Source organism: Chrysemys picta, chromosome 5, assembly GCF_011386835.1.
Source record: "Chrysemys picta bellii isolate R12L10 chromosome 5, ASM1138683v2, whole genome shotgun sequence".
Classification (NCBI taxonomy): Eukaryota; Metazoa; Chordata; order Testudines; family Emydidae; genus Chrysemys; species Chrysemys picta.
Window position 1 is genome coordinate 86237742 of NC_088795.1, and position 26544 is coordinate 86264285.

At 41.3% G+C, this 26544-nt stretch overlaps 3 protein-coding genes across 21 annotated transcripts in view; 2 read left to right on the plus strand and 1 right to left on the minus strand.

The window, feature by feature from the left end:
* The window catches only part of FGL1 (fibrinogen like 1), a 56435-nt gene extending 53192 nt beyond the window's left edge, over positions 1 to 3243 (plus strand). For all 7 annotated transcript variants that reach the window (XM_065598013.1, XM_065598014.1, XM_042841941.2 and 4 more), the window contains one exon: positions 730 to 3243. In XM_065598013.1, coding sequence (XP_065454085.1) covers positions 730 to 889 — 160 coding nt within the window. In that variant the 3' untranslated portion in view covers positions 890 to 3243. The remainder of the gene's footprint in view (positions 1 to 729) is intronic.
* The window catches only part of LOC135984072 (uncharacterized), an 82024-nt gene that overhangs the window by 23827 nt on the left and 31653 nt on the right, over positions 1 to 26544 (minus strand). The window contains exons 3-4 of the mRNA XM_065598511.1: positions 26113 to 26364; positions 21080 to 21875 (exon numbers count right to left, since the gene is read on the minus strand). Of these exons, the coding sequence (XP_065454583.1) occupies positions 21094 to 21875; positions 26113 to 26364 (1034 nt within the window). The 3' untranslated portion in view covers positions 21080 to 21093. The remainder of the gene's footprint in view (positions 1 to 21079; positions 21876 to 26112; positions 26365 to 26544) is intronic.
* MTUS1 (microtubule associated scaffold protein 1) overlaps positions 26241 to 26544 on the plus strand; it is a 209323-nt gene continuing 209019 nt past the window's right edge. For 7 of the 13 annotated variants that reach the window (XM_008168470.4, XM_065597998.1, XM_065597999.1 and 4 more), the window contains exon 1: positions 26241 to 26381. The gene's annotated coding sequence lies outside the window, so the exon portion shown is untranslated. Of the gene's footprint in view, positions 26406 to 26544 lie in introns of all 13 variants that reach the window. The other 6 variants (XM_024105380.3, XM_065598002.1, XM_065597993.1 and 3 more) reach the window with 5 other exon arrangements.

Sequence of the window (26544 nt, forward strand, 5' to 3'; positions counted from 1 at the left end):
ACATCCTCCTTCATGGAAACAAAATTAATGAGGCAGAGGGGCTGTAGCATAGCAAAATATTTCTTTGACAGTTACAAATGTAATTTATACTGTTGCAATGTGTTAGAGAGCCAGAGAAGGATACCAATTAAAATGGTAAGTCAGATGATCCAGCTATTGGAGGATTGCCAGAATGCCTATATTTAACTTGTAGAGAGATTTCATATTTTTCCAACAAATATGAATCAGTAGTTTAATAGCTGAGCTGATGATGATTATTTTTTCATGTGAAACTCCAAGTGTTGGCAGTAAATGCAAGATTTAGAGTAATTGCTCCAAAACAACAAACAGAGGAATAACGCCACATTCCTTTCACAAAGTTTTCATTGCCACGTACCCTTGTTGCTAGGTATGATCTTAACAAGTCTGGAAACATTCTTTAGTGAAGCAGATTAGCAAGTGAAATGTCAGAGAACTAATGGTGTTAAAGGAATGGAGTCAAGGAACAAAGCACTTTTTGTTTTGATGCCGCAAAGAACCCTTGAAATTGTGCGCTAATTTAGCCTTTATTGTTTAGTGGCATTGAGCCCCACGAATGCAAATTCCTGCAGCTGTCAAACTAGACTGTCATCAACATAGCGATTTTTTTGGCTCATGCAATAACTACAAATCCCTGAAGCTTTTAGACAAAACAGATTTGCTTAATTAACATTAATGTCTTGTTTTTGTTTTCCCTTTCTTTCCCACCAGGTGTCACACTTCCAACCTGAATGGTGTGTACTACAAAGGACCTTATACAGCAAAGACAGACAATGGAATTGTTTGGTACACATGGCATGGGTGGTGGTATTCTCTGAAATCTGTTGTCATGAAGGTCAGACCAGCAGACTTTGAACCCAATGTTGTTTAAATATCTAGTTAATATAATCCATCCAGTTAATCTTTTAGCAAATCCATCTAAATTGGGCAGATTTCTCCCTCCACCCTCCCTCCTCTGCCTCATTTATGCCTGTATAAATCTGGAGTAACTTCATTAAAATCAGTAGTGTTATATGGGTATAAATGAGAATAGAATCTGGCCTTGAGCCTGGAGATACAAATAATGTTTACAGGATTGCTAAAGAGACCAGACAAAGTTCATCCAGGGTTTATGGCAACTTTCACCAATGTAGAATACTTAGCAGTAGAACTCTAGAAGCAGGGGAAACTTCCACTTGACTGACGGGCATAATGGGGGCCAGGACTTCCCCAAAAGTGAGTAGTATTGGTCAGGAAGGAGGAGTGCACTGCTATTGTAACCTCTGCTGGTGAGGCTCCTTTGGAATCCCCAGTGGAATTCAAAGCAGCCTACAATGCCAGAACTTCTGAGGAAGGACAGCAGTGGGAACATCACCTGGCCATTCCTAGGACACAAGAGACTAGGCTGGTACACAGGTGCAATTTGTACCTTCTGGGGAATGGAGAACAGGAGGGTTGCCAACTTGGCCCACACTATTTTGGACTTTTTTCATTTGGAAACGTTTCTATCTAAATCTATGCACAATACATAAGATTTAATGGAAAAATTACAAAATAGATTCACTATATTGTCTTAAAAAGCAATGTGAATATATATTACACATAAAAACTACATTAAAAGAATGTTACAGAATGTCCAGCAATTTAATGGTGCTGGAGCAATTTGTATAGTGGGATGCTGAGAGCCATTGAACCAAACTGTAAACCCTGTATGTGATGGAAACCATTTCAAACCATGCTGTACCCCCAGCACCCTTAGTTCCAGCATCTATGAGTGGACATGCTGTACATTGAATGGGGCAGGGGTCCAGTGGAAAATATTATGTATGATCCTGTAATTAAAGACTGTATCATAATATATACACACAGGGGAGCCAAATTAAGGTTATATAGGCAACTTTAATTCTGGCACTTCCTAACTTTTGAGTGCTTGCTTTAGCAAACTTAACATTCTTTTAATGTAGTTTTTGTATGTGTAATTTTAAAGAAAAGCTGAAACCCTCCCCCAGCATTTCCATCATGATACCCAGCAGGGTTGGAACCTTTAGATCCACAGCACAGACTTCTGCCATTTGAGCTCATGGAGTAACTCATAGTAGCAGTTATCTTCTATGTGAACTAGTGACTAGAGGGGGAATGGAACACTCCCTTTTCCAGAGGGTTTCACAGATACATACTTGCAGACAGCAGAGGAATGATGAGACTTAGGAATCTTGACTTTCAGTCAAGATTCTGAAATATAGCATGCTTTACAGGTAACAGACCCTTGTGACCCCCACCCCTCACCTCAACAAGACTGCCCCCTTTTGCCACTTGTCCTTTTAGCCTGTTCCTTTTCCAGTCCTGGCTCTCCCCCTCCTTGCAGATCCTTTCCTAACTAGTCCCAGTCTAGATCTTCCCAGAATCCTCACTCCATTCCCACTGTTTTTCCCCAGTCACATTCAGGCTTCCCATCCAAGGCACAGTCTTCCCCTGACCCAGACTCCTTGTCCCAGTTTCCTTGCTCAGGCAGTGTCAATTCCTTCCCCCACCCCCCTGGCTCCTCATCCAATCTCAAAGTAGCATCCCTCCCCTGGCTTCCACTCCAAGTCTCTTTGCCCAGCCAGTCCCAGTCTCCCCCACCAGGGTCCTTGTTCTATTCTACTCTCTCTTGTGTCCCCAATCTGGCTCTTGTCCCTTCAGCATTTAAGTCGGGAAATTTCTTCCCCCACACTGCCTGAGGGCCTGCAGGGGAGTGCTCATGAGCACAGGAGAGCCTTCCTCCTCTCAGTCCTGATGTTCATCCTCACAGCCAGCCAGAGCAACCAGAAGCATCAATTTCAGGCAAAGTTCTACTCTGCCCCTGTAGTCCTGAGATGGAGTATGCCCAAGGCAAACTGAGTCATTAGAGAACTGATGCTGCAAAAGTCTCTGCTGAGCATGTGTAAACTGAGACATTTCAAAATCTTATAATTTGGCCAGATTTGGGTGTTTTTTTCAAGGAAGAGCAAAAGATACATCCCTGGCTTGTATTTTTCAAGTTCCTATTCCAAAGCATAGAGATACTAGAGCTTTTCAACTGAACAGCTGTAAGAATTTTGTTAACATGGGCAATGTGTTTTTCCCTAATCTCATTCTAGGAAATGGCTAAAGTGTTTTTGCTGAAACTTCCCCCTCCGCCCTTCTCCCTTAAAAAAAAAAAAAAGTTAGCATCAGGCAGATATCTAGCATAGAAAGTTTCAGCCCAAACAATTGAAGTTTGGCAAAGTTGTAACCAGCAGAAAACAAGATCTTATAATGGAAAGTATCAAGTAATCTTAATTAGAGGTGTCATTACCATCTCCACCTATCATACAGGGATGATGCTGAAGCCACTTTTCATGCAGAACTCCTGTTGCCTCCAAAGTGTTACTGACTGGCTACAGAATCAAGCCATAGCAGAGGTGTTAGTATAGACAGAACTTTTTTTAAAAGAAGCTTAATTAGGTATGTTCTTTAGAATCAATATAATCTCTCTCTCTCTAGTCTGTTCTGAAGCTCTGTTCTAGCCAGTTCTGTTTAGGTCCTTATATCATGCCCATCATCTGAGCACTTTTGTTCTGTCATCACATTCAGCATAGCTCAGACTTTAAACTAGTCAGCTATATATCGCAGCTGCATCATATACAGTAAGCAAATTCTGTAATATCACATCTGGTTTGTCACATTTCATTCACTGATGACATGGGAGTAGAAGAGGTCGAATTCATATGGGATTTAGAACAAGCCAGAATGGGTAGATGTGGCCAATATGATTTTCCCCATATTCTCCTCCAAAATAAATGGAAGTTGACTCTAGGTCAGCATTTCTCAAATGCAGCCACCAGGGGCTTTTTCTTGCGGCCACAACCTCCTGGACAGTGATTGGGGGCAAAGCAGCTGCCCCCTTCCCCTCCCTGTTGCTCCTGGATGTGCCACCTTGATGTTGGTGGCTGGGGCTGCTAACAGGGGTTGGGCCCTGCCCTCCTCTGGAGACAGCTGGGGCACAACCTTGGAGGATCAGGCAGCCTGTGAGTTGCCCACCTTCCTGGGGGTCGTGGGGCTCGGGCTTCAGCCCTAGGATGGCAGGGTAAGCACCAGAAGACTTACTAGCTAGCAATAAATAAATTACAATGATTTTGATGTGCATATGTACATATTTATTTGTTTTTCCTAAAGTTAATTAAGTGTTTTAGGAAAAATTGTCAGAGTGGCCACCAGCACTCTGAGGCCACCAAAAAATTTGTAATGAGAACCCCTGTTCTAGGTTATTCTCATTTTACACCCCATGATGACAGAGGAATTCTATCTTTTCTCACAATCAATATGTCTAGACATAAAGTACTAAAAGCCTGACTTGCTTTTGCCAGCAAACTCCTCATTGCAGGTTCAGTAGCAGAAAAGCTATTTGACAGAGATCTGGTCTTGGCAAGTGCAGTCCAGAAAGTAGTTAGGGTCATCCAAGGAGGTGGTGGAACTTGGACACTTGAAGATGCACCGATTTAGCACAAGCAGCTTCTACTCAGGGCCGGCTCCAGGGTTTTGGCCGCCCCAAGCAGCCAAAACAAAACAAAAAAAAAGCTGCGATCGCGATCTGCGGCGGCAATTCAGCGGGAGGTCCTTCGCTCCCAGGCAGAGTGAGGGACCATCTGCCGAATTGCCGCCGAATACCTGGACGTGCCGCCCCTCTCCGGAGCAGCCGCCCCAAGCACCTGCTTGAGAAGCTGGTGCCGGAGCTGGCCCTGCTTCTACTGGCAGGGTAATGGAATGTGTGACTGGGAAGGGGAAGACCATAGAGATGAAGAGCAGAGTGTTTATTTGGGTGATAGTTGATTCATATGGCATCAAGATAAAAATTTAAAACAAAAATCTTTAATTTAAGGAAACTAAGAGTAAACCTCATATATCCTTATGCAAGTATGAATCAAAACACAGATCTGAATGCAAACTGCTGTACACATTCTCTCCAACTCCAAAAGAAAAAAAAGGGCCAGGCCCTGCCCTTTTCATTCCCCGACCACAAAACAGATGTTCTTATAGACTTTAGGGCCATGATCATCTAGTCTGATCTCCTGCATAGACCCTCATCCACCCACTCCTGCAATAGGCCCATGACCTCTGGCTGAGTTCCTGAAGTCCTCAAATCCTGATTTAAAGACTTCAAGTTACAGAGAATCCACCATTTACTCTAGTTCAAATCAGCATGTGACCCATGCCCCATGCTGTAGTAGAAGGTGAAAACCCCCCAGGGTTTCTGCCAATCTGACCTGGGAGAAAATTCCTTCCAGACTCCAAATATGGCGATCAGTTTTCAAGGTTATCCAAATCTTTTTGTATGATATTCTGGTCCTCCTCTATAATGGCAATATCACCTCACCTTGTGTCATTTGCAAATTTTATTAGCACATTCCCACTTTTTGTGCCAAGGTCATTAATGAAAATGTTAAATAAAATTGGTCCCAACACTGATCCCTGAGGAACTCCTCTAGTAACTTCCCTCCAGCCTGACAGTTCACCTTTAATTATGACCCAATGTAGTCTCCCCTCTAACCAGTTCCTTATCCACCTTTCGATTTTCATATTCATCCCTATCTTCTCCAATTTAACTCAGAATTTCCCATGTGAAACTGTATCAAATGATTTCCTGAAATTCAAGTAGATTAAATCTATTGCATTTCCTTTGTCTAGAACATCAGTTATCTTCTCAAAGAAAGGGATCAGGTTGGTGTGGCATGATCTACCCATTGTAAAACCATGTTGTATTTTATCCCAATTACTGTTTACCTCTATATCCTTAAATTCTCTGTCTTTCAAAATTTGTTCTAAGACCTTGCATATAATTCAGGTCAAACTATAGTTTCCCATACCACTTTCTCCCCCTCCCATTTTCATAAATATAGATAATATATTTGCAGTTCTCCCATGGGGTATGGCCCTGAGTTTACCGATTCATTAAACATCCTTGCTATTGGGCTTGTAATTTCATGTGCCAGGTCTTTTAATGTTCTTAGATTAAGACAATGCACAGCTCATGATTTGGTCCCATTAAGTTGTTTGAGTTTGGCTTCTACCTTGGATCTTGTAATTTTCACTTTTTATGCATCTTCTTTCTCAGTAGACACCCTGTTCACTGTGCCCAGGCTCTTCATTACTCTTATTAGGAAATGAGACCAAGTATTTGTTTAGGGGGTGGGCTATACCTAGATTATCTTTAATCTCCTCCTCAGGATCCTTTAAACCTTTAATCTTATCCTCAGGATAAGGCCCCACAGGTCTAGAACTCAGGCCAGTAGAGCTGCTAGGCAACTGAGACCTCCAGGCTGCCACCCAGCAGCAGCTGTAACCATTTTACACTACACATTCCATGACCTGCTGTGGACACAGACCATGGGAAGTTCTGGCTCAAGAGTTTGACAGACAGCAGCCCCATAGTTCCTGATTGGCTCCCTGCCCTATATAAACCCTAGGAGCATTTCAAGACACGCCCAGGCAATAGTGTGGATCTTTCGTAACAGTTCTTTATTCGCTGCTCTTGAATTCCTGGTATTGCTGTGATTCTCCAGCCTTGCCCCTTCTGGATGCAAATAGTTTTGTCTTCTGTTCTCACTTGCAGTCTTCTGAGAGTCATCCTCTGTCTTCCTGTACTCTGTACTCCTGTACTCTGAACTCTGGTTATCTCCATTGTCTCTGCCCCTCTTTTTGTAGGGCTAGCTATTCTTCCTTGCTCTCCCATCTTCTGTTAGTGACTCTCTCCCCTTCATTTTCCAACTCAGCACACCTATTCCTTAGCCCCATCTCCTGCACTAGCTGGTCTTTTCCTCTACCTGGTTCTTGTAAGTACATATTTCCACTAGCCACTTAATTCACCCAGTAGTCTACCCTCACAGTTGTCTAGTCCAGCTTGCATATGCAAGTCCTGAGTTTTCCCTTCAGCCTCCTCTGGCCTTTCCTTCATCATTTGCTTAAATCCCTGTCAAAACTCAGCCATAGTTTCTACCTGAATTTCAAAACCTGAGATCTTCTCTTTCATCAGATCTATCAGGCAGCACATCATACAAATGAAGCACCTTTCAGGTACCCTCTCCAGAATAATGTACATCTTGCATCTTCAGTGTTTTATCCATTTTGGGGGTCACTACCCCTGCTGCCTCTGTAACAAGCAGAGCCTCCCCTCCTAAGCATCTGTCAACAGAAAACCCACACAACATTTCCCCCCCCCCCCCTTTCCAAATTCCCCTGTTTTCAGTTGTTTGCTGGCTCATGTGCTGCTGGCTGACCAGTTGGCTGCCTTTATAGGCCTGCTGATTAGGGAAGCCTGGTCCCCTAATCAAAGCTCAGTTGTAATCCTTTTCTCACAACATACTGTCCCTTACCACACTTTGCAAACTGAAAACAACCCAGCAAGCAAGCAGACACTCTTGAGAACACACACTCTGCCACTAAGGAACAGGGGCTTGCCTCCCTTCTCCTTTCCAATCAAACTCCCCTGATCTCAGCTGTTTGCTGGCTCCTGTGCCAATACTGTGAAAGTTCTTGCAATAATCCCAGGGGATAGGCATGGAGGGGTATTCATGTATCTCTCCATGGTTTTACTTGGTGGCCAGTGTCCTGCCCCACTCAGTGCTACTCACTATTTAAATTCCTTCTAGTGTCACACACTATACATTGGGAAATAAAGAAGGAAGGTGTTGTGGTTAAGGCAGCAGATTGGGGATAAGGAGATTTAGATTCGGTTCTGGGCTCTCTCATGGATTCACTGTGTGATATTGAACCCCTTTGTAAAACAGGTGTGACATTTACTTTACTTCACTGGGACTGCTGAGAGTAGATACACAAATGTGTGGCATTCAGACACCAGGCTGATGAGGGCTGGAGGAAAGCCTATAAATAAATGAGATGTGGTTCATATGCATCTCTATGCTGCAGTATAAACTTTAGCTTAAATTCTACAGTGGGTTTTAAACTTATTCTTTTTGTAGTGATAAAAAAATATTTTAAAAGATAAGTTTCAGCCTACTAGTATAGAACAGTTCAGCCACATAGAAAATCCACAGACGACAGGAAGATACACATGTTTACAATATGATATATTCAATATCAAAAAGGAGCCTCCAGCAGTTATTTCTAACCAATTTGCTCATTAAACACAAAGTGATCCTGCATCTTCCTCATGTACAATCTATAAGTCTGAATCATTAGAGTGAAGATGAAAGCTTGTTTTTCCAATGCAAACAAAAAGGTAGGTTTCTAGAGCTGTTAGGAACACATTCTTTCCTGTGGGAATTCTCAAATTCCTTTCAGAAGTCTGAGTTGAGGAGGGTTCATTCTCTGCCAAGCCATGAATGATATTACAGATAACTATGAAATTACCCTTAATATTTTGGAGAGGAAAAAGGAAGGAAGATTACTTAATGCATTCAAAGAAGCCCTATTGAGGCTGATCAAATTGCACTTAATGTAAACATAAGACATGGAAGGCTTAAATAGTAAATTCTCTAGCAAGAAAAAAATAGATTGCTCCCAAACTTGCTGATAAAATCTTCAGCAGTTTTCCTGAGCTTGCTGTAGGATAAATCCAGACTTTTAACTTATGAGAATGCTAACAATACTTGTCAGCTGAGCTAGGACATATTCCTAATATTTGAATGCAAAAGTGGCAGAAAAAGCCATTTCCCTTCCCCTTTTGGAAATCTCATGAGAAAAGGTACTGTAGACTGATGTACAACTCGGTTACACAAAGCAAACTTCTTTCTGCATATTTTTTCATGTGTTTGCACATTGTTTATTTGGATTGTAACCTCCTCAGGCCCAGGACCTTTTCCTCCTAGCTGCTTGAAAAGCACCTGATATATTGATGGTATTATGCAAATAAAATATAGCACCCCCTCTCCTGCATTTCCATGTTTTTCTTTGTGTATAATCAATTTGGACTGCATTAAAATGTATGAGTAAAGTGTTTTTAACTCAAATGTGATCCCATATTTCTTATCAAATAAGTAAAACCTTTATTTTTTAAAGAACGAGTTCAGATGGATTTTTTTAAAGTACAATTTGGAAGTGAAATCACAAGCTGCTAAGTGTTCCTTGCTGTGCCTGGCATTGCCTATTAGTATTAATTTGTTTCCTCTACAGGTTTGAACATGTCCTGGAGCAGTCTAGTATTCATGCAAGATTACAGAACAAAGATCAGTTTATTTGTTCAATCATTAGATAGGAACCACAACACAGAGCAGAATGAATTTGTTTCACTTGATACAAATTATACAACCCAAATAAAGAACAATCAAAGAAATAATAAGGGTGTTGCTGTGTCATTCATGATTGAACAAAGAACACTATCCTAGCTACCAGCAATACGCCAAGCAAAAAAAAGTCCTCTCTTTAATCATCCTTTGTGAGAAATGTCTCAATGTTTATGAACTAGTAGTTATTCTGATAGTTTTCCTCTCTCTTCAAATTGTTAAACTCTTTGGAGAGTGAAAGAATGGAAATCACAAATCAGCATGAATTAAGTGGAGTGGGAGGCATAGATCCATTAGAACTCTGCCTTCTAACCTCTCCTTACAGTCAGAAACCTAACATAGTGCCACGTTTGTTTATTTTTTCAGGGAGAAAGTGGTGCACTGAGGAGGGAGGGAAAGTTCCTACCATAATTTGGCCTATAGCTTTCCTGCAAAGATTTTTCTCTGAAGCTCCACTGACTGCCTAGAATTACTTCTGCTATCTCCCCCTTACACACTGCTAACCCACTAACTTCCTGTGGATTCCTTTGATCTTTCTTTCAAAGGGTCAGAGCCTCAGGCCAGTTCTCAGCCCAGCTGCTGGCAAAGTGCATGTGACTAGGGGAAAAGTGCATGGTAAGGACTCCCCAGATCCCCAAACATCCCTTTCAGGCTTCTCTGATTCACAGCAGGGATGGGAACAGTACCTCAGTGGCCCAAAGACCTGAGGCATACAATGCTGGCTTTAAAATGCCTGTATCCCTCTTCAGCTGGGTTAAGCACTGCTCCACTACAGCTGAAGATTGGAGAAAAAGTTTCTTGGCCTTAATTCCCCACACTTTTGGGGTGTTTCAGTTCACCAGTATCCTGGAGCTCAACTTGGAGATCTCCAAACAGGCACCCAAAATCAGTGGATATTTTAAAACTTAGGTCTTACTGTCTCATTGTTGCATTGGGATCTTCAGCCCACCAGACTCAGATCCTAAAGATCCCATATTAATCTGTCCATAATGATGTAATATTATTTGTCTTATTTTTAACTCTCACTATGTGTCTTTTTCTCTTATGAATCACTCCTGTGTATCTAGTGCTGATTATTGGAACATTCTTGAGGAATTGAAAACAACTCTTAAAAAATGGCTACATTCCCATAGTGATAGAAGCGATGTTGTTATGTTATTAAATCTCTGTGAAATGAGCTGAAGTTTGTCTCCTGCCATTAGAGATTTGTTAAAGCATCACAACCACTAAGTTGTCATGAATTCTGCAATAGTGTCACATCTGTTCTAAGTGGATGTTGGGGAAATGTACAAATGGAGCTATTTACTATGAAATATGTCCTGCCTGACAGAAAATAAATTAAAAAAAACAATAACAAATATCTGATTTTTAGGGGGGTAAGGAAGCTGCAGATTTACTATATGGAAACATGGAAACATATGGCATTGGTCCCATTACACACAAATCCTTTGGTAAAGAGTCCCCTGTTCTTAGCAAACATCTCCCACCTCAGACCTCATAAATATGTCTTACAGTATATCTATGCATAAAGAGTAACATGTAAGATACCTATAGAAATCTCATAACTTGTTAAGATTCATAATCAATGAAAGAGATATATATAGGAAACATTTAAGGAATAATGCATTTATATTGTTAGTATGTTTTATGGACCTATATATGAAAAAGCCCTGAATATTGGGACTGTTCCTATAAAATCCAGACATCTGGTCACCTTACACAATCTAAAGGGGAGGACATGTGACTGCCCCATGTGTCTCCTCGGTTTGTATGGATATTGATTTCTGTTCTGTACTTGAAAAGTAGCCTCTCTTTGTCCAACTGAGATTGAGAAACATTGGGACTGATCCTACAGCCTTTGCTCAGGAAAAGGTCCTATAAAAGACAATGCTGTAGTGCTATTCCTAAAGGTGCTACCTATGCCCCAAGAGAATAGTGTCTTGTGTTCTTTGTAATACCAGTGAGTGTTTAGGTATTTTTGGAGCTCTCACTAGTAGCTGATGTTTGGCAGCCCTCATGTCTCTGTTACTCACCTCTTCTATTTTACCTACAGTATCTTCTTTCACTTGAATGGTAATGGAACCAGAAATGTAAAATGAGACTCAAGAGAAGTCAGCTGCTTATAAAGATTCCACTGTCCTTTCTTGCTGGCCAACTAATTTAGATGCAAGCAAATTGTATGCTTGATACAAAAGGGAGACTTCATAGAGCTGGGATTATATTTAATCATTAAAGCAAAGAGGTTTTAGTTTATATTGCATCTCCAAAAATGTTGTGACAGATAAATTCTAAACTATAATGCATCACTAGATGGATTGCTAAAAATAAATACATGTTTTATACAAACCCCATCATTACTATCTGAGAGAACAAAATACTTCAGAACTGTTTATTTTAGTGCCTGATTATTTTAGCATAAATTTGCATTTGTCATTTCATGCTCCTGGCCTTCCAAGGACTAATGCCTTTGCCTGCAGATAGCCAAAATTAACTTATAGAAATAGTTTCTATTTCTAGCTTTACACTATATTTTGCTTATGTATTTATATTTGGGGAGGAACTGTTTGGAGACAATAATGAAGAATCAACACTATTAACATCCTCTCTCTAACGACACAATGTGAAAGGTTGGGAAAAAACTTTAGAATCTACGTTCTATAGCTTGATTACAAAAATATGTGTAAATATTTAATTCTGTGGATCTCATTTGTTATTTGTTTAATATAACAAAGAAAATTAATACTACAAACACCAATTTTGCCAGGCAATCTGGTTCAATAGTTAGACAATGGGCTGGGAATCAGGGGACATGGGTTCTGGTGCCTGCTCTGTCACCAGCTTGCTGTATAATATTGGGTAAGTCAACTAAACTCCTTGTGCTACAATTTCCCTATATATGAAACAAATAATAATGTTTTAGTCATCTTTGTAAAGTACTTGAAAATCTATGGAGGAAAAGTGCTATATAAATGTTCAATTTATAATTTTATCCAGATTATAAGGCATTAGAGTTTTTCAACAAAATCAATGGTCAAAATCATTGAAACATTTTGCCTATTTACACTAGAGGTGAATGTAACCTTCTGGGCCAGATTTACTGCATAAGCAGTGAAGAGTGAATTTAAATTTGTGGGAAATTTCAAAGTTTCTAACCTTCCAAATCAGAACAAAATCTTTTTCAGAGTGTCACATTTTCCCATGGAACTGGATTTTAATTTGCTGAAGATTCCCCCTAGAGAATTCCCTCTTCAACTTTCTATGCCAGCTGACACTTACACTCCCGGAAGAAGTAGGAAAAGGGTCCAAGTCCAGGGCCTGCTTGAGGGCATGTTGGAGGCAGAAGGGGGCTCAGTGGAGTCAAGCTTAGCTATTCCTGATTCCCTGCTCTCCTAAGCTCTCATGCTAGTAGTAGAAATAGAATTATTTCTGCTTTAACTTCCACTAGGGCCAAGTGTCTGGGCATCAGGGAGCAGCAACCAGCTCCTGTTGGCCACCACTGTCCACTATGTCCATGTGCAACTGTGATGTAGCAGAGAACCAGCAATAGTATCTCTGGTAATAGGAGCTCTGCCTGCTGGAGCCATTTAAAAACACCTTGTAAATTGTTCATAATAATTGGCAGATGAAAGCTAAAAGTACAAGCCAAGGTGCCTAGTTGTATGATACAACACAGATTCTGAAGCATACATATAAACTAGGAAAAAAACAGATGTAGAGGGATCCTTCAGGGAATTCCATCAGCACACACAGGACTTTAGAAAATGTCATGTTGTTGTTACAACTTGCATTTTAGAAGGTGGATAAGCATAAAAACTGACAGGTACCCACTAACAGGAGTCTCAGCAAGAGATTGTGGTTAATCAGGGCACCATATGAGAGAGTAGGGAGGAACTTTCCTCCTCCACCCCTTCCAGCTTCTAACTCAAACTCATGGCAATAGAAAAGATGCAAGTTTTAAAAAGAGCTTGCACAAATAATCTGCCTTCCCTTTCCAAAATGTTCTGAAGCTGTATCCTGATTGATAATCTGTGTCAGAGATTTGTTTATGAAGTGCAACAAAACAAACCGTAACAAACATTATAGGCAGCACAAGTAGTGATACATGTAGTTAAGGTTACCTTGTAATTTCTATTATAATACAGTTTTCAGTTGCATATAATTTGACAAACTTCAACTATTTGGGCAGAATTTTTCCATGCTAAGTTGGGTTTTTGCCTCAAATTCTTGGGTTAGTTTCAGTTAAAACGATCCGGCTGTTTCTGTGAATAATATGTTGTTTTGCCCAGGTTAAAAAAATTCTTACAACAGTTTTGTTGAGGAACTCTAGGACCTCAACTTATTTATACACATGTAATATCACCAACGTGCCATTTCACAGACAAATCTTATCACATCCCAGTTTGAGGATTCTGTGCTTGTACAATACATTAACTTCATTTCATGCTCATCCTCATTTACCCTTCAGTTCTTTAACAAGAAAACAATGCCTTTTGAATTCAGATATTCCAACTTCAAACAGCATTATGTTTTGTTCATGTGTGTAAAGTCTAATGACTTAAAGGTAAGCTGTGAGCAAGACTTAACTCTTTTATTAGACCCTGTCCACATGGCAGTTGAAACTATGCCAACCATAACAGTTTCTTCAGGACTCTGGGAAATGATACAGAAACAGATGCACTAATTATAAGTGAGAGGATAATCGGGTTCTTTAGTACAGTATTATCTTGCACTGTAAACTGTATTTAAACTTTCTAATTTTCTTCCCTTGGGCTTGAGTTGCTATCCAGAAAGGAAAAGACCCTAAGATTACTTCTACTTACTTGCTTCCTGGAGCTGCATATCCAATCTCTTCAAAGTTGCATACTGACGGTGACTATTGTGCAGTTTTTGTTACTCATTTTCTATTCCTTTATTGTTTACTTAGTAACATTCAATATATACCGATATTGTGTTCAATTTTAAGAGCCAAATCAAATGCACATGTTCCCCGTTCTTTAGCGTTGGAATTCAACTATCAAGGCGAATGGGGGAAAGGGAGGTGTTCATGCTCATTTAGTCTGACCGTTCTTTCTGAGAGGTACTCATGATCTTTTTTGAACAACAGGAGCTAAACTCTGTCAGACCCTGGCATAATATCAGTGTTGCCACAGCATCCTTTAGCTCCATCCCTTCCAGCAAGCCCAAGAATCTGACATATTTTTACAGGCATTTACTGAGTTGTTTCAATCTTCCTTTGAGCTCTTGTTTTTGTTAGAGCTAAAGTCACCCAGGAAGTTTTATAATCAGATTAATCTAATTTTTGCTTAATATTAGGCAGAGACAGGACATCTACATGTATGTTAATATCAATTTTTAAATTTTATTTTTATAAGCAATTGCCCTTATACATCTGAGCAAGGAAACAGTTGTGCATCAGCAACATATTTTTGTTCCTGAAAATCAAAAAGTCCACCGTGAACTGGTGATGACAGCAGTAGTAAGCTTATGTAACTCAAAATAAATATCCATTTTCTCTTTAAAATTTTATATAGATCTAGTTTTTGTCTGAAACGTTGGCATGTTTATTTAAATTCATGTTTAAGCAGCTCAGAGGTATTTTTCAGGTAGTTGGATATTAAGATGCAATATTTCTGTCAGGGCCGGCTCCAGGCACCAGCGGAGGAAGCACGTGCCTGGGGCGGCACATGCTAAGGGGCGGCATTCCGGGCGGCAGTCCGAGTGGCTTTTTTTCTTTTTTCTTTTTTTTGCTTGGAGTGGCAAAAATGGTAGAGCCGGCCCTGATTTCTGTGTAGGGCCTGACCCTCATCCCTTGCACATTCTGAACTCCCACACTGTGGGATTTCTAGGAAAACAAAAAATGCAGGATTGGGCCCAAAAATGTAGGTGCATCAAATTCAGTGGTAATATAAATGGTGGTCTTAAAGGTTACATGTCATGTGTAAGGATAACCTGCACCAAGCTAGCAATCTGAGATGGTGCAAAGTAAATGCTCAAAAACTTACCCTGATTTGACATTCTGAAATTAGACCCCAATAAGTAGATGTCACCACAACACAATGCCATTTATACTAAGCCTTCAGAGCTGGGCTCCCAGCTAGCAGCTGCCGCTCTCCAGCTGCTCAGCTCTGAAGGCAGCGCCTCTGTCAGCAGCAGCACAGAAGTAAGAGTAGCAGTACCACAGCGCTCCCCCGCCCCTTTTAATGTCAGCGCAGTGAAGTATTACTTTGCTACTTGCATCCATTTTCTAAACATCATATTGACATAGGCCAGATTCTGCTTCGAGTTACCCCAGTTTAAATCTGGAGTAGTTGCACTGAATTACATTTATTTGTACCAGTGTAAGTGGGAGCAGAATCTGACTTATAATATTTACACCACCATTAAAGTCTGTGTAGAATTTGGCCTAGAGACTCGTTTGGGAATTGCACTTACTTACTTATTTGATGCATCTGCTTGAATTTCTCTCTGTGAATACTTAATGATCATACAAACAGACTGGCCTAGATTCTCAGCTTGACCTGGTATCTGCTGTCTGTAACAGTCTGCCATGACTGAACCCAAGCTGGTTAGCGCTTCCTCATTCTGCGGCAGCTGTAGGCCAATCTTGTATAGAGCAGCTGTATATTGCAGGCTGACTATGGCCTCCAAAGGCCTAGCTACCTGATGAAAATAGCTGGAGTGCAACAGAGTTCTCCTAACACCAACTGAGGGTTTCCCTACATTAGGGAATGCCCAGCTGGGGAAATCCAGTTGCTTTCAGTGAATTTAAAATAAATCTGTTAATTAGTCTCAGAGTTAAAACTAATTAAAAACTGTGCCCTTTTAGAACTGTAGCATTATCTGTGTCAGTCAATTCCTTGTCCTAAAACTTAATAATGGGGTAACGTTAATAAATGAAAGTGCCTTGTCTTGGCTATGTTTTTACAGCGGGATAGCTGTGTGTTAATTACCCCTCAGTAAAAACACACCTTATTTATTGTCAGTGAAGACATAGCCTTAAGTGAAACCCTGTAGTGACACTGTAAGGGGTACTGGGTCTACAAAGCCTGACCATTTTCCATTTATCTTCATTATACAGAACAAAAATTCTGGAGAGAAGACAGGCTGGTTACTATGGATGACATGGTTTGCTGGGACATCATACAATTTTGGTTAAAACAATTTCCCTTCTGAGGTCTGGAAGAGCAGCTTTTGCATGGAAAAAAATGGAGTCAGTACAGTTTGTAGCCACTGTCCCACTGAATATGCTTCTAAGTCAATAAAAGCTAGAAATACAACAGATCGCACATGCCACCTAGATGGTGGCTATGGATGCATAATAAACAAATATGATTTTTTTTAAAGGAGAAATCCCTCATGATCCAGTTATAGCCCTGGCTGCAAGGGTAGTTAAGTACTGGAACAAATTACCTAGGGAGGTTGTGGAGTCTCCGTCACTGGCAATATTTAAGAACGGGTTAGACAAACACCTGTCAGGGATGGCGTAGTTAATACTTAGTTCTGCCTCAGTGCAGGGGACTGGACTCTAGCTTTTGAGGTCCCTTTCAGTCCTACATTTCTATGATTCTATAGCAATTGGATTCATTTCCTAATATATGATTTGTCTGTTGAAGAGATTTTGGACCTGAACTAATACCCATTGAAGTCAAGGGGATTCACAGGCACTGGCTTCCTCCTTTCCTTGGGGGTACTCAACCCACGCTCAGTCTCAGGCTCTGCACCCACTCCACCCCTTCCCCCTAACCCCTGCCCTGCCTCTTCCCACCCCCATTCTGCCTCCTCCCAAGACCCCAGCCATGCCTCCGCCCTGCCTCTTCCCACCCACTTCTGCCCCTTCCCCAAGCACATCCCATCCCCGCTCTTCTCCCTCGCTGCAGTGCCTCCTGCATGCCACGAAACAGCTGATCCATGGTGGATGGGAGGTGCTCAGAGGAAGGGGAAGGAGTTGATCGGTGGGGCCACTGATGGGTGGGAGGTGCTGGAGGGGGAGGGAAGCTGGATGCCAGTAGGTGCTAAGCACCCACTAATTTTTTTCTGTGGGTGCTCCAGCCCTGGAGTCGTTGCCTATGATGGGATTGCTTCCACTGAATTGAGCCCCAAATTTGGAGGAATGATCTACCTCGTTAGAAGAAATTATTGAAGTTCTGCATGAGGAGAGATAGGCTGAAGGTAAGGACATGAATACTGTTTTTTACTTGAAGCAATGATTCAAAACACAATGCATGAGAATTTTCTGTGAAAGTCATTCACTTGTTAATCAGTGCAAAGTCCCCACAAGTAGGCAAACTGCCAACCTTGATAAATCCAGGAAAGATTTGATTTTCTATGAAACTATGGGTCTGATTCTCCTCTCACCATCTGAGAAAATCAGGAGTAACTCCACCGAAGTCAGTGGTCCGATTCTCTAGTGCCTTGCATTGTGAGCATGTTTCCCTGTTCACCAGCTACTTGTGTATAGTCGTATGCACATGGTGCAAAACAAGTGAAAAATGGGTGTAAAGTGTTCTGATTTGATAGCATGTTACACCCATTTAGCACTGGTATTTATGGCTATACGAAGTGTATGGTGGAGAATCAATGAAGTGACATTGATATAAGTGAGCAAAGAATCAGGCAAAACAATGCTGTTTTTGTGTTGTTTTTTCAATGTTGTTGAGTCTCTTATGCTTTCCATAGGGGAATAAAATAGTAGATGGTATCCATTGAATCAGATACTACAGTGATGGTGACCATATAAGAAACTACTACATAGATAGACTTTACAGCACATTAATATATTTGTTACCTATCTTATTCATATTAATTTAATAGGAAGTAATGAATACCATATGGTAAGAAAACCCCTTTGAAAAACTATTGAATGAAATGGGTTCTTAAAAATTGCACCAGACACAATATAAGGAAATAAGCGGGTTCTTTTATATGCATTTAAAGAAATAATGGAAGGAATAACAAACCCATAGACTCTATGTGACAGATAGTGGCCTAGGAAAGAAAAAGGGTTTTGTTACATTATGGAATCAAGTGAACTTCAATTAGTCTAATGTTTAAAGCAGTTTACTTTATAGCTGTTCTTCAACAATGCTCTTACTGCGTTTTACTATAAAGGACCATAACCAACCTTGGTGAAAGCTAATTGAAGTCAATAGAGTTACAGCAGAGATGAATTTGGTCCAAAGATCTGTTCATCAATATTTTACCTTTGTGGGTATATCTTTATCGGGATGCCTTTTCTGCAGAGTGCTCATCATCATCAAGAAAGGATTCCTACATAGGATCAATTCCTACAACCCTAACAAGAGCACAGGATCAGAACCATATGGACATCTCCCTATGCTTTTGGCAGAGTTGGTCTTACCAATTTTCTTTGGATGCGTTAGAATTGTCCATATGTTGACAAAGCTGGAAGCATGCAGTTGTATTTAAGACAGAAACAGGTCTATAAGTAGACAAAGAAATCACATGTACACATGCCACTACTTGAAGTGTACTGTATTGAAGTACTAGAGAAATAAGGATAATAAAAGTTACTAATTAACTATACCTCAGAAAATGTTGATAGCTCTGAGGTGTGGTGTTAAACTTTTATTAAAAAGGAGATTGGGGCTGCCCTCCTGGAAGCTTATTTTTTTATTTGGCATTTTATAAGTTTATTCTGCACAAGCAAACAAAAGGTGGACAATGTGGTTTGGAAAACAGTGATTAAATGCACTTTCTGACATTCTTTCTCCAGCTCCTTAAAAAAAAAAAAAAAAATTTCAGCATATATTGACACCATAGCACACTGGGAAACTTTGTGAGAGGAAACTAGTGCTCCTGACTGGTCTACAATACAGAGAACTAGGCCAAGCCACAAGAATATGAGCAAACCCTCAAGTTCACATTTCCCCAAGCACAGGCAGAACATGTCCAAGGTTAATAAGAAGTAGGAAATTACCCAGAAAATGACAATTATTTAACCACAATATCCAAATGATGTAGCTAGAAATATTAATTTAATGTAAGTATCCATAAGCCTAAAATTTCAAAGACACAATGCCAGGAAAGAAATGAAAAGTTGCCCTTATCTTTCACTATCTGGAATCTGAAGGCTTTGCTGGGATAGTAGCTAGTGGTCTACCGTCATTTTTGTAGTCTACAGAGCAGTCCTTTTCCATCTGTAATGACTGCTGGCAAATTGGCACCAATCACTTCTGCCTACTCCTTGAGTCCCCTTTATTTTTAATTATTTTCAAAAATACTTATCTGACACTACTCAGCACATTGCCTTCTCCATATCCCCAGATTGACAAGAATTGGACAGACACATCTGCCAAGGAAATACAGTAAAATGACCTCTCCGGCTCCACTGAGAAACCTCAGTTGCTTGTTTGAGGTAATGTTTAGTGACCTCTATTTAAAATGAGAGCTTATAGTCTGTTCAGCTAATCGAGTAATTTGACACTGATTTTTTGTATACTATGATTTAAAGGGACACTGTCAACTTGAAATCAGATCAATTTAAAAATAAAAGATGAGCTAAAGGTAGCACCTGGGCACCTTTCCCTGAATTCACCAAATTTCTGTTGTAAAAACACAGTGTGATTTTTTTTTAAAACAATTGCTTTTCTTTCCCAGCTTGCTGTGTGAAAGACCCACCGAAACAATAGGGGAAAGAGTAAAAATTAATATTCACATGGGGCTGTCAGATGGGATAGCTGTAGGAGAGTCTGAATAAACTATGATATCTAGGGAAAAAATCAATGTGACAAGCTAACCCTAGCAATCAGTTGGTATTTTCAAGGCTCTCTTTGCAATAACAAAAATAGAACCTTTTTTTTAAAAAAAAAAAAAAAGGAAGATGAGATTAGCCTTGATATTTATAGTTCTACTAAATTAGGGCTTGAGGTCTATGCCTGTGGGCTTTGTGAAGTCCAAAGGCTGGCTCTGTCGATTTGTCACCTAGCTCTATGTAAACAGTAACTTAGTAACATCACAAAACCTATATGTTCTGTTATGTCCAATCACGGCAGTTGAGTCCTAGGATGTCTCATAATATGGGACTCTGTTTTCCAATGCTGGAAATAGAGGGGTTCTTAGTTGTAAACCCTGACATTTGGAATTTGCTCCCCCGATGGCCTGTCAGAGACTGAGGACTCAATCCTACAAGGTGCTCACTCAGCACTCTGTCACTGATCCAGCAAAGCAGTTATGCATCCGCTCACTATCAAGCACATTAGTAGTACCTTTGATTTCAAAGGGCTGTGGATCAGTCCTATAATCACTGTGTAAGGATACACACAGTTGGCTTGTTATGGGTGGAAGTAAACTATTTTGTTTGCCTTTACTACTAAGCTGACCACCAAAAAAAAAAAAATAAACAAACAGTTTTCTTTCATGTGGTGACAAAGCAAAACAATGGAGCTGCATTCCACTCATTTTTTGTTAGTTTGAAACATACAATACCCTGCTGACATGCTCAATCCTGAATCGTATTCAATGTATATAAATAGCCTGCAACTGTGTACAGTAGCTAGGAAAAAACTGGCTCAATCACAAAAGAGAACTTTTCCTACAGAGTCTACCAATCTATACTGAATACAACAGGAGTACTTGTGGCACCTTAGAGACTAACAAATTTATTAGAGCATAAGCTTTCGTGGACTACAGCCCACTTCTTCGGATGCATATAGAGTGGAACATATATTGAGGAGATATATATACACACATACAGAGACCATAAACAGGTGGGAGTTGTCTTACCAACTCTGAGAGGCCAATTAAGTAAGAGAAAAAAAACGTTTGAAGTGATAATCAAGATAGCCCAGTACAGACAGTTTGATAAGAAGTGTGAGAATACTTACAAGGGGAGATAGATTCAATGTTTGTAATGGCTCAGCCATTCCCAGTCCTTATTCAATCCTGAGTTGATTGTATCTAGTTTGCATATCAATTCCAGCTCAGCAGTCTCTCGTTGGAGTCTGTTTTTGAAGTTTTTCTGTTGTAAGATAGCCACCCGCAGGTCTGTCATTGAATGGCCAGACAGGTTAAAGTGTTCTCCCACTGGTTTTTGAGTATTATGATTCCTGATGTCAGATTTGTGTCCATTAATTCTTTTGCGTAGAGACTGTCCGGTTTGGCCAATGTACATGGCAGAGGGGCATTGCTGGCACATGATGGCATATATCACATTGATAGATGTGCAGGTGAATGAGCCCCTGATGGTATGGCTGATGTGATTAGGTCCTATGATGATGTCACTTGAATAGATATGTGGACAGAGTTGGCATCGGGCTTTGTTACAAGGATAGGTTCCTGGGTCAGTGTTTTTGTTCAGTGATGTGTGGTTGCTGGTGAGTATTTGCTTTAGGTTGGGGGGTTGTCTGTAAGCGAGGACAGGTCTGTCTCCCAAGATCTGTGAGAGTAAAGGATCATCTTTCAGGATAGGTTGTAGATCTCTGATGATGCGCTGGAGAGGTTTTAGTTGGGGGCTGAAGGTGACAGCTAGTGGTGTTCTGTTATTTTCTTTGTTGGGCCGGTCTTGTAGGAGGTGACTTCTGAGTACTCGTCTGGCTCTGTCAATCTGTTTTTTCACTTCAGCAGGTGGGTATTGTAGTTTTAAGAATGCTTGATAGAGATCTTGTAGGTGCTTGTCTCTATCTGAGGGATTGGAGCAAATGCGGTTATATCTTAGAGCTTATACTGAATAGGTATTTCATGATAGATATCTTGTAGGTTCTCAAGTCACTGTGTGCCAGGGATGCAGAGGGAGAAAAACTCTGCCAATCTTACTGGCAATCTGAATCTTTAGCAATCATCTCATAAGGGAGGTCAATGGATGTAGCAGAAAACAGACAAAAATGATCTACTGAAAATTATGAGGGACCAGTTTCACCTACTGAGCTGCATATCTACAGAGCACTATTTTTATACTGTCAGAGTGATACAATACTCTTCAGTAGCTCTGTTTCCTTATCATTGAAATTTACTTCACCTGCATAAAAAACAAATAATGAGATGTGAACCTTTGTTCAAGAAGAGGAAGAGGTCCTTTGTGGAGTTTTGGGGTTCATAGGGTGGGAGGGGACAGACTGGAGAACAGCATATTTTCCACACCAAGCCCCAAAAGGGAACCCAGTGAAAAGTTAATGAAATATCAGTTTGCTTTGACACTGTTGACCCCATACTCCAGGAGACAGGTTGGAGGGGGAAGAAATCTAATCAGTACAATTCTGTTGGGAGCCTGGGAGTCTCCACATAGGCCCACGCAGGCCAAGTTGGAGGGCAGCAATGAGGGTAGGCTAGGACAGTGGTCACTGAAGGTGTGCTACTTGGTAGTCAAGGGGATCAGGTAGCTCTAAAGCCAGGGCAAAAGCATGGGGCCTAAGCATAGATTCCCCTTGCCTCCTTCAGGCCCCATAGGATCTGTACATTAAGGGGCAGAACTCTGTTCATTTCACATGGGTTTAGCGGCAAGTGAGGAAGGAGAAAATGCTGCTCTGCTCTCCCTCCCCTATTGAATGATTTTGGAGAAATTCTACTAGGGGAATATCTCAGTTTTCAACCTCCAGGCACCTCTCCTGCACATTTTTCATGGGGATAGGGTGACTGGTTCCATGGAGCCAGGTGACAATAAGAAGGTGTACATTAAAAGCTGAGTGAAGGATTTGGTGATCAAATCCAAAGGTGAGCCATAGAAATGGGGTTATTTCTAATCAAAAAGCAGGAGCTTCTTTAATCAGATTTGGATTTAACTCTTCCCCCGGGTCTAATTTACATGAAACCCCAGCAAATGACTAACTCATTGCCACAAAATATTTTATAGGCCAAGATATTAGATGGATGAAAGGAGTAGACAATTCTATAGATTCTCACACAAAAAAGCCCTGCAACAATATAAAAAAAATACAAGGGCTATAAGCCTACGTTTCAGGGCATAATCAACCATTAACTACTAGTTCTACGTTCAATCCCTTGCAATGAACAAGATGATGGTAATTACACATCTTTGAATATGCATTTAACTACACTTATACATATTTAGGTCAGCATAAGATTGACTAGTGGCACATGAAAGAGGTATGTTTGAAAAGGTTATAACACTGTCCATTTCTATGGCCCTTTAATTCAAGGATTTCAAATCAATGTTATGTCAATTCCCATTTTTCTGATAAACTATACATTTTATCATAACATGAATATCACAGATCATACAAGATGTGCAATACAGATGCGTTAGCATTGCCATTGAAACCTTTGCTCATGATTTCTTGAGAAGATTGTTTGATCTATGCGACCTTAACATTGCATTAATACAGTACTTTGCAATTATATCCTTATTTATTTCACATACATACTAAAATTAAGCAGATTTAAAATAATTCTAATTCACACTTATATCATGCTTTTCCCTATCCATAAGTCTAAAAGCACTTTACAGAAATAGCAGAATGACGTTCCTTCTTTAAAAAAAAAAAAGGCAAGGCAAAGATATCAAGACCCAATTGTAGGAGGTGCAGAGCACTTCCTGTGGAATGCTGAATATCCTCAACTACCATTAAAGGAAGTAGTCAGCATCTCATGTGATCAGACTAAGGGTTGGATCCACAAAGGAATTTAAGCGTTTCAACAATGAGCATCATATTGGTGCCTAGAAATTCATAGGGACAATACTGCCATCCACAAAGCCTGAGTTAGGCTCCTATACAATGAATGGGGAGAAATAGCTGGTATCAGAATGTGATCCACCAAAGCTAGGATACTAGGCAGAGAGCCACCTAAGCTTGGCATTCCCATAGGCTATGACAGGGTTTGTGCTAAGCCCCACCCCCTCTCAGAGGTGGCCATCTATCTCTGCTTAATGATCCACAACCTGGAACATGCTGCCTAAGCCACTTCTTGTGGGAATGACTTGGGCATCTGCCTCACTCCACACATAAAATGGTAGAGGAGTCACTGCCCATCTTCTATCTTTTAGCCCAGATCACTCACCTGCAATGTGGGAGACCCAAATTCTGTTACCAGATGGGAGAATGGACTTAAAACAGGGGTGTCTTACCTCTCAGAGAGGGGTTCTACCCCACTATGGGCTATTCTGGCCCAAAGACTGTTCCACTGTGGATAAACAGTCATTGGGTGGGAGAGAGAATGGAAATGACTCTGTAGTCCAGTGGTGAGGGCACCCACCTGGGAGGAGGGAGACCCAGGAGCCAGTCCCCATGCTTCAATCACTCTTTCATTATTTATCCACAAGGGAACATCTTCAATAGAGACTGAGGAAGTACATCAGACTCTCCCATAACTCAGTGGTTAGTGTATCCTCCTGAGAGGTAGGCGGATCTCCTGGTCAAATCTTTCCTCCCTTTCTTGCAAAGAGGGGGGAATTGAACCTGGGCTTCCCACATCCCATGCAAGTGCTTTAACTACTGGTCTAAAAGTTATGGAGGTGGCCCCTTCACCAGCCAGATTTTAAATGGGAATTATCCAGTAAGGGGCCTCTGAGCATACTCACTATATAGGGCCCCATATGCAACTTAGGCAATCCTGGTTTGTGAATTGCTCTGGGGCTTAGGTGGGAGACAGGAATGCCTAAAGTGGGGCAGCAGCATGCATGCCCAGAGCCTGAAATATAGAGGCTTAGGGAACTTTTACCTTGAAAACTTAGGCACTAAGCATGTTTAGGCACCTACAGCATTTGGAGGGAGTTTGGTGGATCACAGTAGAGCCAAACCTGGGACTTAAACACCTAAGTCTGGGGTTTAGGTGCCTAAATACCTTTGGGGCTTTGGGTCTAAGTGACTTGTCCAAGGTCATGCAGCAAATCACTGACTCAAGTCTCATAATGCTCAGCTCCATGTGCTATGCTTTAAGCTACACATACTCTAAAAATAAGGTGAAATAAAATAGGTTTTATAGTTATTGGTTATAATCCTAACTAATACACCCAGCAGCTATATAAAAGGTGGGGCAAGTCCATTAAGGTGACATAGGTAACAAAGATGCAAAGCTAAGCTTGAATGTGAGAGCTACCCAAACTGCAACTCAGAGCATTGCTAATTAGTTATCTAACTTAGAACATGATTCAAAACAGCTGAAGACCTGTGATAGTAATGTCAGGTCTGTAAGGTACTCTTAGCCTTAAAAACCTCTCCAGGCTATAAGCTTGTAATGGATGATTCTCCAACAACAAAGATATAAGAACTCCATACCTCAAACAGTGGAATGTCTATCACTACCCTGGGCAGACACTTTCATAGTGTAAAAGGCAGATCCTGCAATGAATGCCATATGGGCAGACCCCTGTGCCTGTCATACTGTAGTGTAGGATTGGACCCTAAGAGGCCTCTAGGTTCGGATGATTTTCCTGATATTCCCTTTTCTTAGTTACATCCTGTTACTCCTAGTTATTGACCCATTAAGCCACTCTAACAGCTTCCTCTCTTTTCCTTGAGATTTGCATCTGATTTCATGTATTTAAATCAAATTAAAAGAAAACAAATGTGTATCTCTATCGTTCCTTCAGGCAGCACCTCTCAAAGCACTTTGCAAAGATGGAAACCCGTTACTAGCGCCCCCATTTAACAGTGGGGGCAACCGAAACACTGAGAGTTCAAGTGACAAGCCTAAGGTCACCCAGGGAGTCTGGCAAAACCAAGCACAGTATCTCCCTGTCTTATCCTCCCTCCCACCCCCCAATTTCCTGATCAAAGCACTGTATCCTATGATCGGGACCAAACCCAGCCGTCCTAGCACCCACCCGTCTCTACTAATCACTACCCCAGACTTTCTCCCTCAGTGGTAGATGCAGCAGGCAAGCCTTACGTTACCAGGATCCTTGTTTATCTATTGCACGGGCAGGTGAGAGCGGTTTGCAAGCGGCAGCTGAGACCGCTCCTACCGGAGAGGGAGACTGAAGGGAGGGGGCTTCTTGGCGGCCAGGTGCGCTTCTGTTGGGGGAAGGTGCTTAGGTGTGCTGACGTCACAAAGCAGAACAGGTGTCGCCAGTGCCCAAGGCAAAAGAGGGAGGGAAGGCGCGAGCCGCCCTGCTTGGCTGGTATTGAGCACGCGCGCCCGCGAGCCCCGGGTAGAGCGAAGGCGCGCACGGAGCCAGCGAGGGGAGCGCCCGAGTGCAGCGCAAAGCGGGGCAAAGCTCAACTGCAGGGGGAGGTGAGTAGGGCTGTGCCATGCCGGGTGAGCTGTTGTTTAGGGCTCCGGGGTGGGGGAGTTCTGAGAGGGCCGCTCTCTTCTCTCGCCCCGTGGCGCGGCTCTCTGTGTCTTTGGGAATTGCTGAGGACGGGGGCTGGAAACTTCCCAGTGCGAAGGGGGAGAT